A 21,941-nucleotide genomic window follows, 5' to 3' on the forward strand; every position below is an offset into this window, starting at 1 on the left:
TCATTGAATTTACTGAACAGTTTTATTGCCTTTTTAAGAAAATCTTTTTGGAAAATATAAATACGAAGGCAGGAGAATTTTTTTTACTTACAAAGTTAAAACACTGTTCTCAAACGTAAAGCACACACATTTCAGAGAAAAAAAATAGTTTTATGTACAATCTCAAGCAGCAAATCTTCTTTATATGTTACAGCTGTCAATATCTTACAAGATACAGAAAACAAATTAATTCAGAATCTTTTTTTTTCTTTAAATAAACAGCATAAAATGTTTAACTCTATACAAACAATCCCGATTCTGTGTGTGAAAACTAAATCCACAAGGTTTTTTTAAATTAGCATACAAAAGTTCAAACAATTAGTTGGCAGATATCGGAATATGTGTGTGGTTTTTTTTTCTTTTATATTACAAATCACTGATTTCTACATAATAGTTCTTTTACCTGTCCAAAGCAGGTAATTTCTGTAAACATAAACCCCTCATGAAGTGCTTTTGCAAGTCTGGTCTTCCAAGCAGGTCACACGGCTCCAATCCCGGCCCTGCCTCCGAAGAAACGGTTCTCCGGGAAGCAGGCGAAAGCCAATGTGAGTCTTTAAATTAAGAGAGAGAAGTGTTCTCACATAAAAACTTATTCCAAAGTATATGCACATGAAAAGGTGAGGAAACAGTCTTTAAAAAACGATTAAAGAGAAAACATTTCTCTTGCTTTTAAAGTTTTTTTTATAACATTTCTTCTGCCTGGAATCTATTCTTGTCGAAATGAATTATTATGTTTAACAGTGTATTCTCTATGCAGAAATGATCTTAACACATTTACACAGAGAGACAGCAGCAGCGCCCCTGCTGGAGGCAGGACGCAGCCCCCCACTCGATGGAAAGGGTGGGGGAACGGTGCAGAGTAAGGAAATGACCCAGTGCCTTACAGGCTTTCTCCCACTGGTCTTTCCTGCATGTCCTGGACCATCAGTGGATCACCAGCGAAACAGCTTCCAAATGGTGAACCAGACCATGACAAAAAACTGGACACGGCTTGATTAAGGACATGGGCCCAGCTGTCTTTTTTTTTTTTTTTAATTTCCAGCTAATTCCACAGGAACCACATTTTTGTTTTCTCTAGACTAAGAAATACACATTTCTGCCCTGGTATTATAAGTGCCATTGTCCTAGGGGGGGAGCAGAACGCTTTGAATCTCGTCACTCCGAGCAGACCGGAGCCGGTAACCAGCTGACTGCAGGGCCGGGCTCGTCTTCCGGATGCAGCCACTCCAGCGAAGACCCCAGTAACACCTGCAGCTCGTGAGTGAGTTTCACCAGCTCCACCGGCTCTTTGGAGTCCGGGTTGAACGTCTCCAGTTCCTTCGGAGAGAACAACTGACTCAGGGACACCTGCTTGTAGAACTCCGCCTCGGTGATGGTGGCGAGATCAACCCCAGGGAAGCCGCAGCAGAACGTGTGAGGCGCCATCCTCAACCGCTTTACCACGTCCGACAGGAGCAGCCAGTTCCGGGGACTGCAAGAAGGAACAAGGGAAGTTAAAGCTGGTACGATTCTGAGCAGAAACCAGAGCTGCCAACAGAAAGCGCAGCCCTGCCAGGCATATTATAAACACAGCATGCATTAAATATTTTGACTGTACTAAACTAACTTAATTTTCACAAAGCAGCAGTTTAGGGCTTTTTATGGTCCTGAAACCTTACCAAATGCTGAACATCTTTGGGGGAAAAAAGAAAAATACTGAAAGACAGATGCTTTTTGGCATAGTTGGAAATTTAGACCCCCCAACTCTGTTGCTCATTCCCCCATCTCAAAACTCAATCCTATCTGGGCCTTTATTGCTGCTATCCTGTACTCCATCCAATTGCTTCTCAGGTGCTGGGGAGGTTTGCACTCCATCTGCATATTCCTCCCAGCATCCTCTAGGGCCACTACCAGATCCGCCCTGACCCACTTGGGTTTCTGCTCCTGATTCCCTGTGTTCCATCCGACTGCGTTGCTAGATAATGTGGAGGTTTGCAGCATATCCGCGTATTCCTCTTGGCATCTTCCTGGATGACTCCCAAGTTCACCGTGACCCACTTGGTCTTCCACTTCTGTCAGGTGTTGTGGAGGTTTGCAAGTTATCTGCATATTCCTCCTCCAGGGTGATTACTAGATCTACTGAGACTCAATGCCGCATAATCTATCCAGCTAATAACCAGAAAGGCACAAGACCACACTACCCATTCTCTACTTTTGTCACCTCACTAACCATATCGTCTTTTACCTTCTCCTCAGCTCTCAAGCTTCAGTGGTTGCTTCCTTTCATTCAGCTATTTCCATCCTCTCTAAGGGGATCTCATCTCTGTCACTGTTGTCATGCCTCCCCTGTTCTCTTCTGTAATCTCTTGCTTCTTCTCCTCTTCACATCTGGGGATATCAATCCCAATCCTGGCCCTCCAAATCATCTCTCACTCCACTTGTACAGGTCAACCTCTCCAATTTTATGTTTAATCCTTTCCTTCCACCCTCTCCTCTCCCTTTCTCTGTGGAATGGCCACGCTACCCCCACCAAACTTGCCGACATTCATGACCTCTATTTCTCACACTCTGCATCTTCTTACTCTAGCTGAAACTTGGTTGTTCTCTTAAGACTCTGCCTCAGTTACTGCCCTCTATTATGGAGCTTATCTTTTCTCCCATACACCTCGCCTAGTGCTTGACTTCATCACACCTCCCTCAAGTGTCACTGCAACCTATTCTCGTCCGATCTCCTAAGGCCCTTGCTGAGGCCTGGCTAAGATTACTTCTCTCCATCGTTCCCTAGGTTCCTCTACTGCAGCACAAAGCTTCCCTCTGCTTATGACACTATGGCCCTCTCACCAACATGTATTTCCTCTTGACCTCTACCTTCCTCCCTCACATTGTTCCATAACCTATGCTTTTAGTGTTACTAAGACTGAGATTTCTTTACACCCTACTTCAACTCTTTAGCTTTGGTCCCCTACTTTGATTCAAAAGGCTTCCACTTCACTCTTGGCCAAATTTCTTCCTCTGCTCCAGACAAGTCTTGGCTCAAGGTTTAGTCCACTCTTTATGGAAAGATATCATGGCTACACCTATACCAACATTTTAAAAAATCAGACTTAAGACCCTGAAAGTGCCTCCAGCTTTCACCCCATTTCCAACCTACTGTTCTTCTCAAAGACACTTGATCCGTGATCAATTCTCACTTTTTATGGACAGGATCCTGGTTGTATACTCCAGGTCAATGGGCTATTGATTAGGTCATAGTACAGAATCAATTTAGGTTTCTATGGAACTTTGGAAGGCTAAGTGCTTTGAAAATATGCCTCAAATTATGACCAATGAAATATGAGCTACCATCGATGAATGCCATTCAGTCATTCTTGTCTCACTTGAGCCCCTGATGGAGTAGAATGTAGATAACATGAGGAGGGACCCAGCGAAGCTTGGTCCAGAATTTGGCAGCTAAGGTTTACTGCTGAAGAATGCAGGGTCATGCATTTGGTCTGCAAAAATCTGGAGGGAATGGTACAATTTAGGGGGTGAATAACTTTTGTGCTCGAAAGAGAAGCGGCACTTGGGTGTGAATGTATGTGATGATCTGAAGGCGGCCAAACAGAAAAGGTGATGGCAAAAGCTAGAAGGATGCTTGGGTGCACAGGGAGAGGAATGGCCAGTAGGAAAAAGGAAGTGATGATGCCCCTGTATTAGTCTCTGGTGAGACCCCATTACTGTGTACAATTCTGGAGACCGCACCTTCAAAAAGATATAAATAGGATGGAGTCAGTCCAGAGGGCGGCTACTACAATGGTCAGTGGTCGTTGTCATAAAGTGTAAGGGGACAGACTTTAAAGATCTCAGTATGCATACTTTGAAAGAAAGGTGGGAGAGGGGAGATATGATAGAGGCATCTAAATACCTATGTGGCATAAATGCACAGGAGACTGAGTCTCTTTCAATCGAAAAGAAGCTTGGAATGAGAGGACATAGGATGAGGGTGGAAGGGTAACCAGAGGAAATACTTCTTCACGGAAAGGGTGGTGAATTTGTGAAACTGCCTCCCGATGGAGGTGGTGGAGATGAAAATAGTATCTGAATTTAAGAAAGCTTGGGACAAGTATATAGGGTTTCTAAGGGAGAGGAAGGGTTAGTGGATAGCATGGATGGGCAGGACTGGAGAGGCCACATGGTCTTTATTTGCCTTCATTTTTCTGTTTATACGTTTCCCCTCCCCTCCCCACTTAAATTTCAACTCCTTTCTTCACCCCCTGCCACCCCTTCTTCCTTTTTTAAAGTCCCAAAAGAGGAAACTGCATATCTCCCTTCCTCCTCCACACTCACCATCTGTTCTCTGATTCCAGTTCCTACCCATTGACTCAGCTCTCTCTCCTCCATCTGTCATACCCTCGACCTATCACTTTTCACGGCAACTGTTTCTGATGCCTTCAAACATGCTCTGATTACACCACTTCTCAAAAAAAAAAATCACTGGACCCTACCTGCTCATCTCCCTTTTGCATCCAAGCTACTTGAACACATTACTCAATGCCACTGTCTTGACTTTTTTTCATCTCAAGCTAGTTTTAATCCATCCTAATGTGGCCTTTCACCGTCTACATTTTACAGAAACAGCTTGTGCCAAAGTCTGCAGTTACCTGTTCGTGACCAGAGCCAGGGGTCTTTACTCAATCCTCATCCTTTCGACACAATCGATCACCGCCTACTCCTTGATACATTGTCCTCTTGGAATCCGGGAGCTCTGTTCTGTCTTGGTTTTCTTCCTCCTCCACTGTCATTGGACCTTGGGGCTCTGTCTTGGAATCTCTTCTCTGCTTTCTCTAGACTGTTTCCTTGGTGCTCATAACCATCTTTATGCCGATGACAATCAGATCTACCACTCTATACTTGAATTGTCAAGTATAGAGTGGTAGATCTATACTTGATTCTCTGTACACACCCAACAGACTGCTAAAACCTGTCTTCTTCGCAAATGTCCTTCCAGAGTAGGTAGCAAGGGCTGGATCAGCACCGCAAGAAAGCACCAAACGGACAATCTCCAGGTGGTCGTTCTCCACTGCATCACGGATGAGCCTAAATCTCAACCTGCCTGTCTGACATTGCTGCCTGAACATCCCACTGCCATTCAAAACTGAACAAGCCCAAACAGAGCTTCTAATCTTCCCCCTTAAACCCACCTCTCCCCTTCCCTCGTTCTCTATTTCTGTGAATAACACCGTCATCCTCCTTCTCTCCTCAGCTTGTAACCTTGGGGTCATCTGCGACTCCTCTCTCTCTTTCTCTGCACACATCCAGCAGACTGCTAAAACCTGTCATTTCTTTCTCTATCACATCACCAAAATTCATCCCTTCCTTTCTAAAACCACTACCAAAACTCTTATCCACACTTCTATCACCTCCCCTAGACTACTGCAACCTGCTTCTCACAGGATTCCCACTAAACCATCTCTCTCGCCTTCAATCTGTTCAAAATTCTGCTGCACGACTTGTATTCCATCAGTGTCGCTCCACTCACACAACACCCTCTTCTCAGATCACTTCACTGGCTCCCTCTTCGTTTCTGAATACAGTTCAAACTGCTCTTACAGACTTACAAGTGCGTTCGTTCTGCAGCAACTCGGTATCTCTTCTCTCTTATGTCTCCCTACATCCCTTCCCAGGAACTCCATTGATCTACTAAGTCTCTCTTATCTGTGCCCTTCTCCTCCACTGCCTACTCCAGACTCCGTTCCTTTTATTTTGCCGCACCGTATGCCTGGAATTGACTTCCTGGGTCAGTACGTCATGCTCCATCTCTTGCCCTATTCAAATCCAGGCTAAAAGCCCACCTTTTCGAGGCTGCTTTTAAATCTTAATCTCTTTATTTTCTGTTTAATACCTACATTGTTTTAATTGTTCCCATAATAAATCTAACTCGATAATTTCTTATTTGTCCTGTTTGTCCGTGTTCAATAGATTGTAAGCTCTGTTGAGCTGGGATTTTCTCTTGTTTGTGTAAGTAGGTCCCACCAAATTGTGGCATTTTTAACCTTTTCATTTTTGGAGGAAAAAGCCTCTGTTTGTCCTCGGTCATTAACAATGCTTTGTGACCCGCTGGACATCGACTCTTCACTGGCTAAAAAACCTCCATTTTTAATTCAACTTTTGTAAATTATATTTTATTTTTACTTTATTCCAGTTTTATAGCATATAACCCGGATGGTTAAATAAGATGTGTTATATGCTCTAAAGACTTATCCTATATAATAAAACGCACCTCCAACGTTCTGAAGCTGACTGCTTGGACATAAGCCTTGTGGCATTCGTGCTTCTGTATCCATCTCCTGAAATGATGACGTCTCCCACTTCCGGGTGCGTCTGCAGCGACTGTGCCCAATCACAACATAGCAGCGCGAGCCAACTCCGTCGCGTACCTGTGCTGACGGGGGACCCCAACCCCCAACAGCCGAAGTCCTCTTCTCGGCTGTCGCGGTGTTGCTTGCTGAATGATCTGATCAAGTTTCTGTGCGTGAGTCTGACATCAGACGCACGCACAGAAACTTGATCAGACCATTCAGCAAGCAACGCTGGCGCAGACGAGAAGAAGACTTCGCCTGTCGGGGGTTGGGATCCCCCATCAGCACAGGTAGGTGGCGGGGGAGGGTTTTCAGCAGAAAGGGGGGGGTCGAGAGGGTCGCGGCAGGGGGGTCCAGGGGTCAGTAACGCGGGGGGGTGTTGAAATCGGAGGGAGGGGGGAGTCTGTAACTCGGTGGGAGGGGCGTGAGGGGGTCTTGAACTGGGAGGGAGGGGGGTCTCGAACCCGGAAGGAAGGGAGGGAGACAGGGGGGCGTGGGTCTCGGAGGGGACAGAGCGAGACAGCGAGGGAGGGTGGGGGATTACCTTGCTAGCGCTCGTTTCATTGCCTACCGAAGCAGGCCTTTTTTTATGGAGGTTTTTAGCCAGTGACGAGTCAATGTCCAGCGGGTCACAAAGCATTGTCAATGACCAAGGACAAATAGAGGCTTTTTCCTCCAAAAATTTAAAATACCACAATTTAGTGACCACATCTATGTTTAAGAAGTAATCTTCTGAGTTTGGTGGTCGATTTCTTCATAATTTAAAGCACGTCTAGTAGGGCTACAAAAGTCAAAGTAGTAGTCGCAATAGGTGATCCCAGTGCCAGGATGGCGTCCTGTTGGGAAGATCTGCATCATTTATTGCACCTCTTAACTTCCCACAACTACCCAAATACAATTTCAAAGAGTTACCCAGCTCCCTGAGCGGCTCTACGTAAACTCGTACCCCTGAGAGAGAGAGACTTGGATGTTGTAGCAAGGCAAAAGGGGACTGTCCGAGAATTCAAACTCAAAGACGTCGCTGCAGCCGTCTTCATCTTCTGGACCAGGGGGGTCCGACAGAACATCAAATCCAGATTCATCCTTTGGATCTGGGGAGAAGAACGTAATTAACGTTACATGGGAATAACATCACACCATGAAACTCAAACAGGGATCACACTTTCTCCGCCATGAGTTAATGGTAAACCAAGGAGCCAGCAGCTCCCTTGGTGGGGTCCAGAATCCTCTCAGCAATAGTAGTTCTGGAGAAAATCAGGATCTTTGCAGGTTCCTATTCTCTTTACTGGGTTAACATAAGAATTAGCTACAGTTATGCTGTACAGGAGTTTTCGAGAAATATGACTTCTACGATGCATTGTACTCACCACACACAGAGCTGCCGTAGAAGTCCCAGCAAACACCAGGGTCATCGGCACTCCGGCCATGAAGATCAGTCAGATATTCTAGAGAGAGGAAGAGGAGGGCATGCATGGATCAAAACAAACCTTATGAATGATGAGACTCAGGTTCAGCTCTCTAGGATCCACCCTTGTATTAACCTCAGTGGCGTAGCTACGTGGGGCCAGGGGGGGCTGGACCCCCCTGCCAAAGACCCTCTCGACCCCCCTCCCGCCGCCAACCCACCGTCGCCTGCCTTTGCTGGCAGGGGACCCCAACCCCCGCCAGTCAAGGTCCTCTTCTTCTCGCAAAAGGCTTCCTTCTGTTTCTGATGTCCTGCGTGCATGTTGGCGGCGGGGGGGGGGGGGGGGGGTCGAGAGGGTCATTAGCGGGGGGGGGGGGGGGGGGGGGGCAAAGTTGGTGGTGGCGGGGTCGGCAGCTCCGGGGGGGGGGCCTAAAATGTGCCCCCCTCACTTCGGGCTCTGGACCTCCCTCCTGCCGAAGTCTGGCTACGCCCCTGATTAACCTGATGTTGTGTTCAGTTTTCAGAGTCACAGCAGAGCGATCTATGCCAAGCTCCTGCGAGGAAGAGCGGGCTAGGAAGGGTAGTTTTCATCTTCTGATACGAACGGGGCCAGGGATCTTTTAGAAGAGTTACTCTTCTGGCCCTGAAAGGGGAAGGCAGGGCCCTACAGGAGAAGGACAAGGAACTGTGACGTTAAAGTAAGGCCAAGCAACTTCCCAAGATCATAAAGGGATTTAACAGGCCAGAAATGGCTCCTGGCAGATTAAATCGCATATTTGGAACTAACCGCTAATTTTTAACCAGTTAAGGCTGCTGAAAATAACCAGTTAGTGCCAAACTGAAAACCAGCTAGTTTAGGGGCATTCCGGAAGCGGAGCTGGCACTTGGCCAGTTAAATACTGTTGGTCAGCACAACTGGTCAGGCTAATGGCATAAACAGTACCATATACAAGTCAGTCCTGTCTTTATGCAGTAACCCACAGCCGGTTAAGTGCTGAATTATACACTTAACTGGCTATGCGTTAGCTGGCTCCGGAAACCCAGAAATTCAATGCCAGTGTCTGAATATGGCCTGGCACTGAATTTCCATTTTAACGCCAGCGGCAGTCAGCAAAGCGCTGATCAATGCTGGCTGAATATTGGGCCCAAAAAATCCAGGTTGGGAATTCCTAATGTCCAGTACTAGTTTTCAGAACATAGTAACATGGTAGATGACGGCAGATAAAGACCTGTACGGTCCATCCAGTCTGCCCAACAAGATAAACTCATTACATATGGTATGATGTGATACATCATATGTACACCTGGTCTTGATTTATCCTTGCCATTTTTAGGGCATAGACCGAAGTCTGCCTGGCACTGTCCTTGTTCTAAAATTTCTGAAGTTAACGTCGAAGCCCCTGAGAAGCTCCATCCAAATCTATTCAGCCTCTATCAGGGCACAGACCATAGAAGTCTGCCCAGCACTGTCTTTCCTACCTAATCTCCCCCTAAGCTTCTTTTGATCAGATCCTTCTAAACAGAATATCCACAGCAAATAATCAATGAATCCATTTGCATGCGTTTTTAAGAGCCAGGTTCACTTTTACATTTTGGTTATCCTGAAAACCGACTGGACATGCCTATCGCTGTTCCAGGACATGGTAACAATGTTAACTCGCTTTTCAATGCGCGACAGAGATTAAAAGGAAGAGAGAGACGGCTTTCTGGAGGTCCCAACAGACTGACTGGTGAGGGGTAAAGGCAAGAAGCCATCTCTGCTCACTCGTCCAGTCCCTGAAAGGCTACAGCATGGGGTTCTCAATCCAGTCCTCGGGACGCACCTAGCCAGTCGGGTTTTCAGGATACCCACAATGAATATGCATGAGGTAGATTTCCATACAAAGAAGGAGGTAGGGCATGCAAATAGACATCATGAATATTCATTGTGGGTATCCTGAAAACCTGACTGGCTAGGTGCGTCCCGAGGAAAGGATTGAGAAAGATGTTTTCAACCCACATTTTCCCCAATTGTAAACAGCATCGGGATGCAATTTCTACAAAAGTCACTATACAAACCTTCCCCAACCAACAAAAACAAAATCTTCTAATTGCACACCATTTTTGGAAGACATGGACTGACATTGGTAAAGTAGCTCCAGACCAGTGGCGTACCAAGGGGGGGGGGGGGGGTCCGCCCCGGGTGCACGCCGCTGGGGGTTGCCGCGCGCGCGCCTGTTGCCCTGTCTCCGAGTTCGCAATTTGCATGTGTTCACGGCTCCCTCTGAGTCTGCCACGGAACATTCCGGGGCAGACTCAGAGGGAGCCGTGAACACATGCGAATTGCGAACTCGGAGACAGGGCAACAGGCGCGCGCCGCGGCACCCCCCCCCCCCAGCGACGTGCACCCGGGGGGGGGGGGGTGTCATTTCGCCAGGAGGGGGGGCGCATCAGCGATCCACCCCGGGTGTCAGCCAGCGTCGGAACGCCACTGCTCCAGACCACAGTGGAAGGGGATGGACACTGCAGACAAGTAATGGATATAATGAACGAATACTGGATGTCCTGGGAAAAGTGGGGAACCACCAAGAATCCGTGAGCAAAGACGGAGTATTAAGTATATCAATCAAACCTTTCATACAAATCATTCCATTTCTTTCTAGCTTCAGATCCCCCCCCAACCCTTCCAGGCTCTTACCCCACACTAGTACCCTACTACTTTAAACAGCGGGTTTCCCTTGAAAGGGGTGACAGGTATTTGTAACTCATTAAGCCGCTCCTTTCAGTAAAAGAAGACACAATGAAAACGTCCTGAAAGAGCGGGTGACGAGGGACTCCGCCTGTCCTCGGCCCAGGACAAACAAGAGAAGCGCATACCTGTGAGAAAGGTTTCCATCAGCTCGCTGTGGGTCATCTTCGCAATTGTCCTTCCAGAGTAGGTAGCAAGGGTCGGATCAGCACCATAAGAAAGCACCAAACGGACAATTTCCAGGTGGTCATTCTCCACTGCATCATGGATCGGCCTGAAGGAGAGAGCGCGGAGGTCAGCGTTACTGTCCGCCCCTTGATCTAATCTACCACATGTATCAGGAACTCAGCTGCATATACTGAAGTTTAATGCCTAGAACTGTTGTATCATATGGCGTCAGCAGCCCAGGGGACAGCATGGCCCCTGCAGGACGTCACTCCCCTCCACTCAACAGCAGGGGGAACAAAATGCCAGTGTAAGGGGCAGTCATTATACACAGAAAAGCCCGAACACAGCAAACGGTGCAGCACTGGAACTAATCTAGTAACTATCGTACTGTACTGTAGTCACAGACTTCCTGAACTAAGGATTTGGGGGGGGGGGGGGGGGAGAGTAAGCCAGCCCAACAATATCTGACACCCTAGGTGATCTTTTAGCCATGCACCCTCTCCCCACCCCACCAAAGAGCAGCTAAGGCCCTGCTCCACAACGTACAGCATCTCTCCTTCCCTACCACTCTCCTGCCCCCCCCAAAAAAAAAAAAGATGTCCAGCATCTCTCTACTTTCCTCCCACTTCCACCCTGTGTGTTCAGCACCTCTTCCCCCCCCCCTCCCCCCACATACACACACATACATACCAAGATGTTCATCATCTCCCTTTCCCTCCTAGGCATTCAGCATCCGCTGTTCCCTCCTCCCACCCCTCCCCCTTGTTATCTCCTGCTGAATATCCACGGTTAAGTGGCAATATGTTATTTCACTAGCCAGTGGCCATGTCTGGACAGTTAACTAGCTTTGAATATCAAGAGGTCAGTGTTGGGCTGGCCCTGGGGGAAGGGGGGAAGAGGCAGAGATCCTGTAACTTCAGTGGTCCCACATACATGGGTCTTCAGAGAAAGAGGGGAGAGTACATGCTATTGGCTCATGTAGCCGCGGGTGCTCCGTGGCTGAAAGAAAGGCCAGTTAACAGGTCAGCTTCATCAGGTGGCCCGTGCATAGAAGTAAAGGAGGGAAACATGAAGCAGGTAGCAATGGTGGTATCCTGCACCATTCAAGGGAGCCTCAGGCTTAATCAAATCGTCCGATCGGTGGATGGTCCAAGTTCTGATAGGAAGAAGCAGGCGAGAAACAAGGGGGTCCACTCCTTCCACAAAAACGCAAGCAAAACAAACACAGGGTGGAAGAAAACCAAGTCCAAGTGACCAACCCAAACACAGAAGTAAGAGCTCCAAACTAAGTTTATTGGAACCCAATAAACTTAGTTTCTGTGTTTGGGTTGGTCACTTGGACTTGGTTTTCTTCCACCCTGTGTTTGTTTTGGAGGAAGAACAGGCAGCAGCACTGAACTCGGAAGAGGACAAGTGACTGTGGAAGGGGCTTAATGTGGTTTCTTGGTAGGTGAAATGATGAGGGGAAACAGGAGATAATCAAGAGGCCTCAAAGTTACTTTTATGTGGCATCTTCACAAAATAGTTGGCCATCCCTAGAGATGGGGGGGCCCACATATACAAGCTAGGGGTTGTTGCCACCCCCAAAATGAGTAGCAATCATCTGCATTGGGTATTCAACAGGGCACTGTAGTAAAATCCCAACAGCACAAAGTGCTGCTCCTACGGACTTTAAAAGAAGAAGCAAGAAAGCCACGGCATGCTGCTCTAGGAAGTGCAACAGGGGAGGTGCAAAAACATTGATGCACCGTTCTAGAACCCTAACTAGGGAAGAATGACAGCATTCAAGAGCATCTGTAGAACCTGTAGAAATTCCAACTGGAGAAGTTATGACGCAGCCCAAAGGCTAATCTAGGGACTCCCAACTGGAGAATTATGACACCACCTAAAGGCTGCTCTATGGACTTCGAGAACTACAACACCATCCAAAAGCTGATCTAGAGACCACAACTGGAGAAGCAAGAGGTCAACCAAAGTCTGTTCTTGGGACATCAACTGGAGAAGTAGAACACCACTCACGGTACCTCACCTGGTCCCATCTTGAGCACTGCAGTTCACATCGGCCCCATGCTCCAGTAAATGGCGTGCGATGCTCAGCCAGCCTCGGGCACAGGCCTCGTGTAGGGCACAGTAACCTGCATTGTCACGATGGTTCACATCACACACTTTATTCTCCAAGCAGTACAGAACTACCTCCTGCAAAGGAAATAGAAAAGACTTTTAACATTGTCACCCCGGAGATCTTGGGTCCCTTCACCCGCAACTCCCTAATGCCGCAGCTACAAATTATCAGGTGGAAGGTTAAAAGACAAAGAAAAGTTTCTTCTTCACACACGACAGAGTTAAAATGTGCAGCTCATTGGCAAAAGACTTTGTAACAGCAAACAGTACCACTGGCTTCAAAGATGGATTAGACTAATTTACACAAGACAGATCAATCAGAGGCAATTTCATTTAAATCAACGGTGTCACCTTGGGTTCAAAGTACTCCTAAACCGTGAGTGCTTGAAAAGGGGAAGGTCAGACAGTGCATGGCTATTTCTGTCCTCAAGGCCACCGTGAGGGGGGAGGGGAATTTCCTGGGTCAGGCCTCCAAGGGGAGCCTGGCACTGTTTATTTATTGCATTTGTATCCCACATTATCCCACCTCTTTGCAGGCTCAATGTGGCTTACAATTCTTCATGGATGATGGAGGTAGAAGAGAACATACAACTGGTTTTACAGAGGGTTTTGGGTTACATGGTGGTGAAATACATGATGATTTTAGGGCAAAAGACATTGAAGAGCATTTCTGGATATATTAGAAATAGTGCAGTTATACGTGTTGATCTTTATGATATATTTTGTCAAAGAGATAAGTTTTCAGTAGTTTGCGGAAGTTGGTCAATTCATAGACCGTTTTCAGGTTGCGTGGCAGCGCGTTCCAGAGCTGTGTGCTTGTATACGAAAAGGTTGATGCATGCATTGATTTGTATTTCAAGCCTTTGCACTTGGGAGGATGAAGGTTAAGGAATGTGCGAGAAGATTTTTTTGCCTTTCTGGGTGGTAGTTCTATTAGGTCTGACATATATGCTGGGGCGTCACCATGGATGATTTTATGGACTAGGGTACAAAGTTTGAATGTGATACGTTCTTTGAGTGGGAGCCAGTGCAGTTTTTCACGTAGGGGTTTTGCGCTTTCGTATTTTGGTTTGCCGAATATTAGTCTGGCTGCCGTGTTCTGGGCTGTCTGGAGTTTTTTAAGTATTTGCTCTTTGCAGCCGGCGTAAAGTGAGTTGCAATAGTCCAGATGACTAAGTACCAATGATTGTACCAGATTGCGGAAGACACTCCGTGGAAAAAATGGTCTGATTCTTTTTAGTTTCCACACTGCTGCCACGTTGGCAAGGCTTCCTAGCTGCATTCATCAGTCTTCTCTGCCGCTGCAGGTCTTTTTTCCTGCCTCGCTCGTTCCGCCTCCTCCTGACTGTGACTACTTCCTGTTTCCACCAGCACCGCAGCAGGAAGGATCTGCAGTGGCAAAGAAGACTCAGAGTGAACGTGTCAACGCGATAACCCGGTCCTGGTGCGAGTTAAGCAGGAGAGAAGACAGACAACTTGTCCAAGGGGGAGCACTGCAGATGCTGAGGTAGGGTCATGTTTGATAGATAAAATTACTTTGGTTGGTGTGGGGGGGGGGGGGGGGGGGGGGGAAGGGCCTTAAGATTGTTTGCCTCAGGCCCGGAATGTTTCTCGGTAGCCCTACCTGACCTGCTTCTTATATAGACATCTGCTCACCACTGTGAGAATCTAGTATACTGGGTCACATTGGGATCTTCGGATCTCACCCAGCTTTGAAATCCTTATGTTCTTAGTCAGAAACTGGGAGTTAGTCTAGGGGCACAATTCTCTACCCAGCCAATCAGGTTTTCAGGAATCCACAACAAATATCCATAATGCAAATTTGCATGCACTGCCCCCCCCCCCCCCCCAGTAGGCAAATCCCACTCGTGCAGATCCCTTGTGGATATCCTGACTAGTTGACTGGCTGGGTTGGGAATCACTGGTGTATGGAATGCTATAGCCTATGATACGCGTCTAAAATTTAGGAGTGAGCGCTCAGGCCAGCCATAAAGCCAGTGTAAATGTTCCCACCTCAGTGCTGGAGACATGAACTTAACTTACAGCAGCAGCTCCCGTGGTTGTGGCCATAGCGATCTAGTGACCCTGCCGAGGTGCATCCAAACGATGCGCCTATGTACTTCCTGTGCAGGTTGCGATCCCGTTTGGGGTCATGACCCAAGAACCGACTTCTAGTATTCTGGAAGTTGCATAGTCAGTTTGACTCCCACCTAAGCTCCGCCCATGTCTACATTCCCCTTGCAAACAGCTACTATGTAAGTCAAGCGGGTATTTACAGAACAGCACTTAGGTGGAATTTTGGTATTAATGTGCGAACATAACACACTTAAATGCCATTATTTTAAACATTTGCATGTATAATAGGTGCATAACTGGATACTCCCATGGCAAAGCACAACAAAAAAGCAAAGGAGGACAGAGCAACCCTACGTATAAAATGAAACACACAAAAAAAGTAGGGATGGACAGATGGCCTCCCACAGAGGAAACACTTGGAAGTACTGGTCTCCGTATCTCAAAAAAGATATAGTAGAATTGGAAAAGGTACAGCGAAGGGCGACGAAAATGATAGTGGGGATGGGACGACTTTCCTATGAAGAGAGGCTGAGAAGGCTAGGGCTTTTCAGCTTGGAGAAGAGACGGCTGAGGGGAGATATGATAGAAGTGTATAAAATAATGAGTGGAATGGATCGGGTGGATGTGAAGCGACTGTTCACGCTATCCAAAAATACTAGGACTAGAGGGCATGAGTTGAAGCTACAGTGTGGTAAATTTAAAACGAATCGGAGAAAATTTTTCTTCACCCAACGTGTAATTAGACTCTGGAATTCGTTGCCGGAGAACGTGGTACGGGCGGTTAGCTTGACGGAGTTTAAAAAGGGGTTAGATAGATTCCTAAAGGACAAGTCCATAGACCGCTATTAAATGGACTTGGAAAAATTCCGCATTTTTAGGTATAACTTGTCTGGAATGTTTTTACGTTTGGGGAGCGTGCCAGGTGCCCTTGACCTGGATTGGCCACTGTCGGTGACAGGATGCTGGGCTAGATGGACCTTTGGTCTTTCCCAGTATGGCACTACTTATGTACTTATGTACTTATGTACACAAAATGATAACTCGGGGTCAGGGCTGCCAAGAGGGGGGGCAGGAGGGTCAAGATTTCCCGGGCCCGGCCTCCAAAGGAGGGCCCAGCAGCAGCGATTAAAACAAACTGCTCTGCCGTCCACAGGTCCTTCTTCCTGCCGTGTCCTCCCTATGCTGAAACAGGAAGTTACTTCAGAGGAGGCGGGACACGACAGGAAGAAGGGCCTGTAGCTGTAAGAGCACTCTCTCTCGTTCGCTGCTGCAAGAGGAGGCGGCGGTGGTGGCGGGGGGGGGGGGGGGGGGGGGGTGGGCCACAACGAGTGGCGGCGGGGCCCTGAGGATTGTTTGCCCCAGGCCCAGCTTTGTCTCTTGGTGGCCCTGCTCAGGGTATAAACAGACTCGACACGGGCCTGCATTTCGGCGCCACAGCACCTGCATCAGGAGTCGTGGAATAGATCAGGTTCTTGATCCCAAAGAAGCGCCAGTGCTGGTTGACCAGAATTTCTTAGAGAGCCCAGCCCGCTCCCGGAACCTCCCTGTAACCCTGGAGTTCTGCTCTTCCCCTTGGTTGTGTCTCTCTTCCTATAAAACCATCCCACAAAAGTTACAGGAATTGTGCTAATAATGAATCCAAATGCGTTTACAGTGGCTGAGGAGCAGGCATCAACATTGGTGCATAAAGACCACATAGTAACATAGTAAATGACAGCAGAAAAAGACCTGCACGGTCCATCCAGTCTGCCCAACAAAATAAACTCATATGTGCTACTTTTTGTGTATACCCTACCTTGATTTGTACCTGTCTTTTTCAGGGCACAGACCGTATAAGTCTGCCCAGCACTATCCTCGCCTCCCAACCACCAGCCCCGCCTCCCACCACTGGCTCTGGCACAGACCGTATAAGTCTGTCCAGCACTATCCCCGCCTCCCAACCACCAGCCCCGCCTCCCACCACTGGCTCTGGCACAGACCGTATAAGTCTGTCCAGCACTATCCCCGCCTCCCAACCACCAGCCCCGCCTCCCACCACTGGCTCCGGCACAGACCGTATAAGTCTGCCCAGCACTATCCTCGCCTCCCACCACCGGCTCTGGCACAGACCGTGTAAGTCTGCTCAGCACCATCCCCGCCTCCCGCCACCGGCTCTGCCACCCAATCTCGGCTAAGCTCCTTAGGATCCATTCCTTCTGAACAGGATTCCTTTATGTTTATCCCACGCATGTTTGAATTCTGTTACTGTTTTCATCTCCACTACCTCCCGCGGGAGGACATTCCAAGTATCCACTACTCTCTCCGTGAAAAAAAAACTTCCTGACATTTAACTTGAGTCTGCTCCCCTTCAGTCTCATTTCATGTCCTCTAGTTCTACCGCCTTCGCACCTCCGGAAAAGGTTCGTTTGCGGATTAATACTTTTCAAATATTTGAACGTCTGTATCATATCACCCCTGTTTCTCCTTTCCTCCAGGGTATACATGTTCAGGTCAGCAAGTCTCTCCTCATACGTCTTGTAATGCAAATCATATCCTAAATACCGCTACACCCAAGCTCCATGCAAGGATACGAACTTGTATACGGGATACTTTTATCAAAAGCACATCCACAGGCAAAGCCTTTACAGAATATTCTACCCCCTAAACCACCACTGAAAAATCAACACAGCACTGCTCCGGTTCACTGAGATTCAGAACAGTAGGACTGGCTAAGAAAGGGGAGATTTAGAAAGAAAGTGATATCCTTCCGGGAATTACGGATGCGAAAACAATCAAGGCCAAATCACTGCAATTTTCTTTTAGTCATTTGCTTGCACGGAGGCTCCAAACGATTAGCGGAGCTCCTTGACATGTTATCTTTGGAGTTTATTTCCCACACTAAACGCAGCTCCTGATATCACAACCTGCCTTTTAGCCTAAAGTACCTGAACTAAGTCCTAGGTGTCCACATCCATTCCATCTGCCAGGTTTTCAGGTTAGCAAATGTACTAATGCATACCAGGGGCGTAGCCAGACCTCGACAGGAGGGGGGGGGGGGGTCCAGAGCCCGAGGTGGTGGGGGGGCACATTTTAGCCCGTCTCCCCCAGTCGCCGATCCCCCGCCACTTTTGACCCCCTCCCACTTTCGACCCCCCCCCCCCTCCCCTCTCACCACTGCCACCAAGTACCTTTGCTGGTGGGGGGTCCTCAACCCCCGCCAGCCGAAGTCTTCTTCAGCGCCGGTCCCCGGCGCGTTTGCTATCTGTTTCAGTGAGTCCCGACTCCTGACTGACATCCTGAATGCACGTACCGTGCAGGACGTCAGGACTCACAGAAACAGATCAGCGAACGCACCGGAGACCAGCGCTGAAGACTTTGGCTGGCGGGGGGTTGGGGACCCCCGCCAGCAAAGGTACCTGGCAGCGGCGGCAAGGGGGGGTCGAAAGTAGAGGGGGTCAGGGCTAAATCTGTGGGGGCCCATGCCCCCACCTAGCTACGCCCCTGATGCATACGTATCACGAGCTCTTTACACACTGACAGAACACTATTGGCACCTTGCTAAGGTGACTTACGGCCCATCTATTAACGTCCACACAAGTCAATTTCTGCCATGTTTCTGAAGATCTTAAGGAGGTCAAACAGGTAGAAAAGGTGACAGCAAACGTTAGAAGGATGCTTGAGTGCATAGAAAGAGAAATGGCTAGTAGGGGAAAAAAAGTAGCGAAGTCAAAACATCCCCTTTATTGTTTTCGTCGCCCTTCTCTGTACCTTTTCTAATTCCACTATATCTTTTTTTGAAATGCAGTGACCAGAACTGCACGCAGTAGTCCAGGCGCAGTCACACCACGGAGCGATAAAAAGGCATTACAACATTCTCATTTTTGTTTTCCATTCCTTTCCTAATAATGCTTAACATTCTATTCAATTTCTTAGCCGCCGCGGCACACTGTGCAGAGGGTTTCAACGTATCATCAACGATGACACCAAGATCCCTTTCCTGGTCGGTGACTCCTAACGTGGAACCTTGCATGACGTAGCTATAGTTCGGGTTCCTCTTTCCCACATGCATCACTTTGCACTTGCTCACAGTAAAAGACCAAAGATCACATTAAAAGATCAAAACCAAAGTACGTAATGCTCATAATTCAATCCTTCCGCTTTATGATACCCTAATGGCAACTGTTCCATGAGAACCCACTTTGTATCTGTTCTCACCGGAGTCCGCGAATACCTCTCCGGTACTATGTAAGCCACATTGAGCCTGCAAATAGGTGGGAAAATGTGGGATATAAAAATGCAATAAATAAATAGATAAAATAAAGATATACAATTAACCCTCTTAGGATTACTGAGCTTGTTTCCACAAAATGTAGCTTTCTCGCAAATCTTCATGACGATTAGTTTAAGTAGAAAAAAAGATTCCATTGCTTTCTTGCTTTTTTAATTTATCTAGAACAAGATAATTTTAGGACAATTAAACCTCAAGGCTCTTCACCCTTACCGCAGTACTTCGAGCTGAAGGCGAAACAGATGCTGTTACTTGAGGCATTTAAAAACCCCAAATGGAACAGCCTGTCCTCTGCTTTCCAGCTAGGGCACTCAAACCCATTCACCGATTTCTCGTTTCACTGCAGTGCTACAAGGTTAATTTAATTGGTTCATGTCAGGCCAGTAACAACATTACAAGACTGTCGGATTCCAGGAGGGACAGAGCCGGGACCGGTAACATTAGCCTGGGCTCTTCCTGTATTCTCAGCACAGCTGCAAAACCTCCAGGGAGGCTCAGCTGTTCCGGCTAAGCCACGGGTGCCATTCAGACTCCATGTTTAATAAAAGATAATAGGGATGGGGGTGGGGGGGCAGAGGGCTTCTCTCCCTGCAGTCCCAGCCGTCCAGCTATCCTCGAATTGAGTGATCAGAGACATTGTGCAAGGACTGACCCCAACGAGAACACGCTTGTTTCTGTGAGAAGGCACCTTTGCTACCAGATCGTTAACTCTGCTGATACGAAGTCGCTACCTGCCAATTTAGTCACCATGTAGGTCCCTTCTCCGGTAAAGCAGTAATGGAACGAGCAGTGGAGCTCACAATGCCCGGCCCTGCTGACCGTTGCAGGACTGGTAATGCTGTAACACTTGACCGCAGAGGTGGTATCCAGGAGACAGCACACAGCTAACTCTTTGACAAAAGGTTCCATTAACTAGCCCAGAATGGCCAGCAAGTTGATAAGCCGCTGGTCCCAGCCTCAACAAGATGTCTGGTCATCATGGGCGTCATTAGCTAGGAATGCTTAAGGCTCATTGCATTGAATCTACTGGCCAGTTCCCCGGGTTTCAGGCAGATGGAAAAAGCACTTTTCTTTAATTGCGGCAGTCCCTCCCCTTCAGTGACCTACAGAAAATAGGAAAAGAGGGGCAGGAGGAGGAAATACAGCAATTTTTCTCTTTTCTGCTGTGTCTGCTCCAGCATTACCCCTCCCTCTTGTCCCTCCTCCACTCTTGTGGAGTGGAGGAGTAGCCTAATGGTTAGTGCAGTGGACTTTGATCCTGGGGAACTGAGTTCGATTCCCACTGCAGCTCCTTGTGACTCTGGGTAAGTCACTTAACCCTCCATTGCCCCTGGTACAAAATAAGTACCTGAATATATGCAAACTGCTTTTAATGTAGTTGCAAAAAAAACTCAGAAAGGCGGTATATGAAGTCCCATTTCCCTTTCCCTATTGGAGATTCTAGATGGAATGTTGCTACTATTGGAGATTCTAGATGGAATGTTGCTACTATTGAGATTCTGTTGCTACTGTTTGAGATTCTACATGGAATGTTGCTATTCCACTAGCAACATTCAACATTCCATGTAGAAGCCTGCCCTTGCAGATCAGCAACACGGCCGCGCAGGCTTCTGTTTCTGCGCGGCCGCATTGCTGATCTGCAAGGCCAGGCTTCTACATGTAATGTTGCTACTGGAGGAGTAGCCTAGTGGTTAGTGCAGTAGACGTTGATCCTGGGGAACTGCGTACGATTCCCACTGCAGCTCCTTGTGACTCTGGGCAAGTCACTTAACCCTCCATTGCCCCAGGTACAAATAAGTACCTGAATATGTGTAAACCGCTTTGAATGTAGTTGCAAAAACCTCAGAAAGGCGGTATATCAAGTCCCATTTCCCTTTCCCATGTTTCCATAGGGCACTGGAAGGGAACAGACTGATACAACCCAAAAGACAGGGGACACCCAGAGCTCAAATCAGGTAATGTGAATTATGGGGGAGGGAGAGGAGGTAAATGATGAAAGGCAAATGAGGTAAAGAGAGGGAGAATACTGCTGATGATGGGAAAGTTGTTTTATTTATTAACTATATATGTTACTTCCTCTAAGTTGCAAAAGGCCTTCTGGATGTACCACACCAGTCATTATTCTGATAAAATAATAAAATCAGTACCACATTAGGGGGAGGGGGTGTATGTGGGGCAGTGGTGTAGCTACATGGGGCCATGGGGGCTCAGTTTCCATAAAAGGAGCGTGCAGGACATGAGGGGGAAGAGACGGCAGGGCCGGAGACCGGCGCTGGAGAAGGCTTCAGCTGGCGGGGGTTGGGGACCCCCACCAGCCAAGGTATTTGCAGCAGCAGTGGGTGGGGAGCGGCATTGCGGGCAGGGGGGGGGGGGTGGCGAGGCAGGGCGGCATTGGGGTGGCAGACCAAAATGTGCCCCCCCACCTCAGGCTCTGGCCCCCTCCCACCGTGAGGTCAATGTGGGGAGTGTGAGAGAGGGTGAATGTAGGGAGATGAGAAGGGAAGATGACCAGGTCAGCTGAGGGAAGCAATGGAGGGGAGAGTTGGGGAAGTGAAGTGTGGGGACGGGGAGAACTGGAGGGTGAGAAATGGTGAAGGACATAAGAGGAGTGAAGGACGAGGGATAAGCTCTAGACATAGGTTGACAGAAACAGAGATGGCACCTTAAGAGAGAGAGAGAGAGTTAGAAGCAGAGAAGAGAGAAAATGAGATGAAAGGGAAAGAGATGTCACTGGAGGGGAGGAAGTGATGATGGCAGGAGAGAAATAAGATGGAAGGATGACAGGAGACAAAGGAGCGAAAATGAGAAGGGCAAGTCTGG

General features: G+C 48.0%; 1 protein-coding gene across 1 annotated transcript in view; it reads right to left on the reverse strand.

The window, feature by feature from the left end:
* Window positions 1-1,057: 1,057 nt before the first annotated feature.
* BCOR (BCL6 corepressor) overlaps window positions 1,058-21,941 on the reverse strand; it is a 119,839-nt gene continuing 98,955 nt past the window's right edge. The window contains 5 exon segments of the mRNA XM_030202338.1: window positions 1,058-1,510; window positions 7,303-7,447; window positions 7,724-7,801; window positions 10,618-10,763; window positions 12,687-12,853. Of these exon segments, the coding sequence (XP_030058198.1) occupies window positions 1,195-1,510; window positions 7,303-7,447; window positions 7,724-7,801; window positions 10,618-10,763; window positions 12,687-12,853 (852 nt within the window). The 3' untranslated portion in view covers window positions 1,058-1,194.

Source organism: Microcaecilia unicolor, chromosome 4 (genome assembly GCF_901765095.1).
Source record: "Microcaecilia unicolor chromosome 4, aMicUni1.1, whole genome shotgun sequence".
NCBI classification, from domain to species: Eukaryota; Metazoa; Chordata; class Amphibia; order Gymnophiona; family Siphonopidae; genus Microcaecilia; species Microcaecilia unicolor.